Source organism: Oryzias melastigma, linkage group LG4, assembly GCF_002922805.2.
Source record: "Oryzias melastigma strain HK-1 linkage group LG4, ASM292280v2, whole genome shotgun sequence".
Classification (NCBI taxonomy): Eukaryota; Metazoa; Chordata; class Actinopteri; order Beloniformes; family Adrianichthyidae; genus Oryzias; species Oryzias melastigma.
This window is the reverse complement of record NC_050515.1, coordinates 17,545,925-17,551,021: the sequence shown is the minus strand read 5'-3', so window position 1 is coordinate 17,551,021 and position 5,097 is coordinate 17,545,925. Positions and strand designations below refer to the sequence as shown.

The following is a 5,097-nucleotide window of genomic DNA, read 5'->3' as shown; positions in this document are numbered from 1 at the left end:
TTGTCACTGTTTACCAATTACATAATGCTGAGAAATATTGGAACAAGAATAGAGTAATTCTCTTCAAGCAATAAAAACTGGTAAGCAGGCCCTAGTCCAGAAGGATTATTGCTCTTAGTTAAATAGTTTCACCCTCACCCCACCCCACTTCCTTTTTATTATTTTTTTAACAGACTTTTCTCTGAGTCAACAACAACTTAAATCCAAGAAGAATCTATGACTGTGGTTCTAGTAAAAATAGAAACTTTTACTCCTCTCCTGCCACCTTGTGTTCAGTTTTATGTTCTTGACCAAATATCACTTAACTTATAAAAAAAAACAATGAACCAACCTTAATTACGTGTGGGAAAAACAACTATTCACACGTGATTATTTGTGTGAATAAACTACAACCAAATGCCAGGTGACTTTTTTTTTTAAAGATTAAGCATTGTGAAGAACGGGAGATTTACAGGTGAACTAAAACGGAAAAAAGTCATCTTTTTTCCAAAGAAACTACATATACATTTTTCTTCTATAACAAAAAGAATTTATCTCAGAATATACTTTAAGAAGACTTCACCATTATATTCAAAGTACAGGAGTGTCAATTGTCTATATTTTGACCTTTATAAAATTAATCAGATGGAATGTGGATTACAATTTCTAATTAACTTTTTCTGTTATTTTTCATTTTGTGTTTGAACCTAACAAATAAACTGATTTACGATGATACGATTTAATTAAACTTTTTTATTGTATAAAAGGTCTACAGAGACAACACAAGTCCAACATTTTAAATTCTTACCACAAAGAAAAACAGAAAACTAATACACCCAGTTACAAAACACTTAAACTTGGGTGAAAAAAGAAAAAAAAAAGAACTGAAAAGGAAAAAGGATTTCTCAAAATTCACCAAATAATTTATTGGGTCCTGAAAAAAAAGAGGTTTATCTTCTTATTTCTATATTTCCAAACAAGAGATGTGTGTGAAATGCAGCAGGTTTTTCCATTCAGAGAAAATGTATACACAAAATGATTCTTACATTTTTTAAAAAATACTCTCATTACTGACTGATGACAAAAAGAGTCATTAAAGGTTTCATCCCGGTGATGCACAATTACTACACAAACAAAAGTGTGATGAAAAACAAAAACTGTCTTTATTCCTTCTCTGCCCATCTCCAAGTCCAAGACCTCTTTGGACTCTGTCTGCTTTTTGTTGATAATCAGGGAATAAATTCATCCCTGTTTGGAGTCCAGTCAAAACACACTTCTTGGTCTAAAAAGTATTGCGAGCTTCTGTGCTTCGCTGTTGCTGAGCCAGCTTCCCGTATCCTCCTCTGGCTGGATCATAGTCCTGCCTGTACTCATCTCTCACCTACACAAAGACAGAGACAACAATTGATTGTTTCCACTAAAGTTATGCAAAAGGCATCAGCAAATACTTTTGAACTTGTCCTACACATCTCACCTGTCCTCCAGATTTTCCTCGCCCGTACTGCCGGCCCTCTTTGAAGCCAGCATCCCAGTCTGTCCTGATGATGCGATCGTCCAGTCGTGTGCCGTTAACAAAGCGCATGGCGTTTTCTGCATCTCCTCGAGTGTAATATCTGGCGCGGCAGCAGTTAAAGTCTTTCTAACAAAAGCTTCAATCAGACTTCTTAATAAATTTGGTTCAAATCCTAAATTTAATGCAAAACAATCTACACATTAAAAAAGCATTTGGGACAATTTCAAACAGTAAGCAAAGACATTGTAAAGAGAAAATTAACATTGTATTGACTTCATAACTGCATTTAATGCTCAAATTACTATGATTGCTGGGTGTTTACAGGAAACAACTGCAAACCATTAGAAGCAAAATGTTGTAAATACAAATGGAGTTTTTTCGAAATTTGGTTTGAAGAAAAGTAACTGCCAAAACACAAATTACAAGATCTGAATTATTTAAAAGATGACAAAAAATATGCAACAAAAAATAAGTTATTTGTTATTTAGGTGAAAGAATCACAAAAGCAGATTGGCGTGCACATTTTACCTTTGCAGAGAAGATAAATCCTTCATTTGTGGTTGTTTAAAAGGATACTCTACAAAGCAGAAGCCACAGGCCGTTTTCTTGATTTTATCAAGGCCGATGATGATCCTCTTAACATCTCCGCATTTGGCAAACAACTCATGAACCTTTTGAAGAGTCACAAAAAAAGCAGAAAATTCACAGGACTTGAGACATGAAAAGGTTTGACAAAATGATTAAATAACCAGGAATGGAGAGGATAACTTGAAAATAGTCTGAGGCGGAGTTGAACAATCTCACCTGCTCCTCAGTCGTGTAGAAGGAGAGATTCCCCACATATAAAGTGTTGCTCTGCTTCAGCAGCTTCTCCTGTTCATAACGATTCCCCTAACACCCAGCAAACAATAAAAGGATTGTCAAATTTTGTTTAGGATGTCATTAGGCAACAGAAAATTAAACATCTGTATTCATTTTAGTTAAAACATACAATAACATTTAAGCCATCTTTCAAATGGGGACGTTTTAGGAAAAACTCAAAAGAAAACTACATTTTTTTTATTGTTAATTCAAATAAACTATTTTTATGTTTTATTTGGGTCTACTCGTGCTGCCTCCTCTTAGTTGTCCACTTGATAGCATCATTAAATTTATATTTAACGAGTTCTATTCTAAGTATTATAATTGTTGAATACTAAATATTTTTCAAAGCTTAAGTTTAAAATAAGGCAAACGTATGCGTCCGCCACCAACTTAAGAACGAGAAAAGTAACCCCCTGACAAAACAAAGACAAGTCTTGTGACAAATATTTAAAAAAATATATGTTCATATTTTTACCACAAAAACAGCAATTAAGTGAAAACGTTGTGTATTGAAAGAGAGCGGTGCATTTGTCTAGTTTACAAAGCGACTTGCCAATAAATAAAATCGGTGGAGAAATGTTTCAATGAAAACTCGAACTGCGGTTTGTTTTCACGTTTTGCTAGCTTGGTGGGTCTTCAGAATCAACTCAAATGACTTCTACGTTCATTTTTCACTCACCTTAAAATGTTGGTCTCTATACTGACTAACTTCGGTGTAAGAATCGCTGTTTAACGCGTTTAATTTAGCAGACATTATGATACAAGCAGCAAAAAAGCCGCGTTGCTGCTAACCAATGCTAGCGCGAGAAGTATCACTTCCGGTTGTGCGCACGTTTTTAGATTCCGGGTGGAAACCAACTGATTACCCGATCTCCTTTCCCTAACCACGCCCTAATCACGCGCACATGTATACGTGACTTCTTTTTTGCGCCAACTTTTTTAAAAGACTTTATTACTCCAGCTGCTTGACAGTTTTAACACGATTTGCGGCAGCTGGATGATCGGGTAGCCCATTGAGTCATTTGTTTATTTAGTTAGTTTTTATAACTTTATTTTCAGAACTGAAGACATGGAAAAAAAAGAAACACAACATACAGGGTATTGCAAATACAGTTATAATAAGATGCTATGTTTTACAAAGGACTCATAAGAAATGTTTAAATATTAGATTAAAAAAATAATCAATTAATAAGAAGGACCTCAAAGTGCAATATGTATGTCAGAAACCTAATAAAAAATAACATTTTACATAAATTTGATCAAGATATAGTAAATACATTTAGAAGTTGATATATAAAATTCCTATTTATTCTTAATGTAAAGAAACTCATTGTGAAATATTAAATTATATTTATCTATCTTTAAGATTGTGGTTTAATATGAATGATAGTATGTGTGCATTCTGTGAAAAATAAATAGAAACCACACAGCTCTTAATTTATTTTTGTCCCCAAATACAAATATTTTGGGAAGAACCACATACTGTAATTGGCTGGGAGAGATTTTCCCACAACATTTCCATCAAAGCCCATCATATTTGACATCATATTAGAAAATAAATGAAAAGAAATGTCATCCTGTAAATGTAATCCTTTGTCACAAATATAAACGTATAAAGACTCCCCCAAAATGTAGAATATTTACCAACAAATTCAAACTATATTTAGAATTGCTGAAGCTCCTCAAGGAACCAAAAATAAAAACGATGTATGATGAACTAAAACTTCCCTTTTGTGGTCATGTAAAAACTTTTTTTGTTCTTTGGCTCACTGCTCAGATCTGTATTCATTTAATTAGTTTTGTTTGGACAATCTACAATAATCAGACCCATTTAAAGTTTATTAAATTACCCATTTTACCAAAAATCAATCGATCCCATTTCAAACTAATGAATAAAAATCTTAATCTTAATTTCTTAAAAGCAGATTGTGTTGAACTCTGCACATTTTTTGTCATTTGGATTGGAACATTTTATTGTTCCCATGTTCATATTCCAAGATTTTTTGGAGAAACCTCAGAAATTGGAATAATCTTTAACTTTGCATTCACCCTTTTTGTGCCTGAGACGCATTAACTTTTACAGATAATTAATTCACAAATACTAATATTATTTTACTAATTAAGAAATGCAGTATTTATTGTTGTTAATGGAAAGGTTGTAAACATCCTGTTTTATAAACAGAATAAAAATATATGATGTCTCATTAAAAACCATGAAATCCTCAAAAACTGTCCAAATAACCTTTCAACAAATCTCTATGTGGTTATTGCTTCCTTCCTTTTTATGTCTTTATTTTCCTTCTTACTGTAGTCAACATCTTATTTTCCAAAGATTTCAAAAGTATTTTGACCCCAGCTGTTCATTTTGCATCAATTCTATGTAAACCTAAACCCGTTTGTTTTAGAAATGTTCTCCCTGTTTGAAACAAACTGTTCTGAGACTTTAAAGACCAACCAAACATTACCTTATTTTTTATTTTGGCCAAATATTGTATTGATAAATGTAAATATACAAATGACAAACATTTGACCATTTTTTTGTGGAATTAAAATGTATAATTCATCTAATAACTGAGAATTTCATGCCTTTCAAAGACTGAAACATATTCATAAATAATGATTTGAACAATTGGTGAAACTTTTTTCTCTCCATTCTTTTAAGTTTGTGATTAATAGAAAGCTCTGTAGTTTCTTTGTGTTCTTTTTTGCTAATTTCATGTTGAACTAAACATTTTTTGTAA

General features: G+C 32.5%; 1 protein-coding gene across 1 annotated transcript; it reads right to left on the bottom strand.

The window, feature by feature from the left end:
• Window positions 1-1,034: 1,034 nt before the first annotated feature.
• ncbp2 (nuclear cap binding protein subunit 2) lies at window positions 1,035-3,215 on the bottom strand. The gene is made up of 5 exons (XM_024279401.2): window positions 3,036-3,215; window positions 2,297-2,383; window positions 2,069-2,163; window positions 1,454-1,592; window positions 1,035-1,360 (listed from the first exon to the last, which is right to left on the bottom strand). The coding sequence occupies exons 1-5, from the start codon at window positions 3,108-3,110 to the stop codon at window positions 1,262-1,264; spliced, it is 495 nt and encodes a 164-aa protein (XP_024135169.1). The 5' UTR covers window positions 3,111-3,215; the 3' UTR covers window positions 1,035-1,261.
• Window positions 3,216-5,097: the final 1,882 nt, after the last annotated feature.

Excerpts from the sequence above, each read along its gene's own strand:
- ncbp2 (XM_024279401.2), bottom strand. The coding sequence starts at position 3,110 with ATGTCTGCTAAATTAAACGCGTTAAACAGCGATTCTTACACCGAAGTT. Across the intron at positions 2,164-2,296 it reads TCTACACGACTGAGGAGCAG|GTTCATGAGTTGTTTGCCAA; the intron begins GTGAGATTGTTC and ends ACTCTTCAAAAG. Across the intron at positions 1,361-1,453 it reads GAGGAAAATCTGGAGGACAG|GTGAGAGATGAGTACAGGCA; the intron begins GTGAGATGTGTA and ends GTCTTTGTGTAG.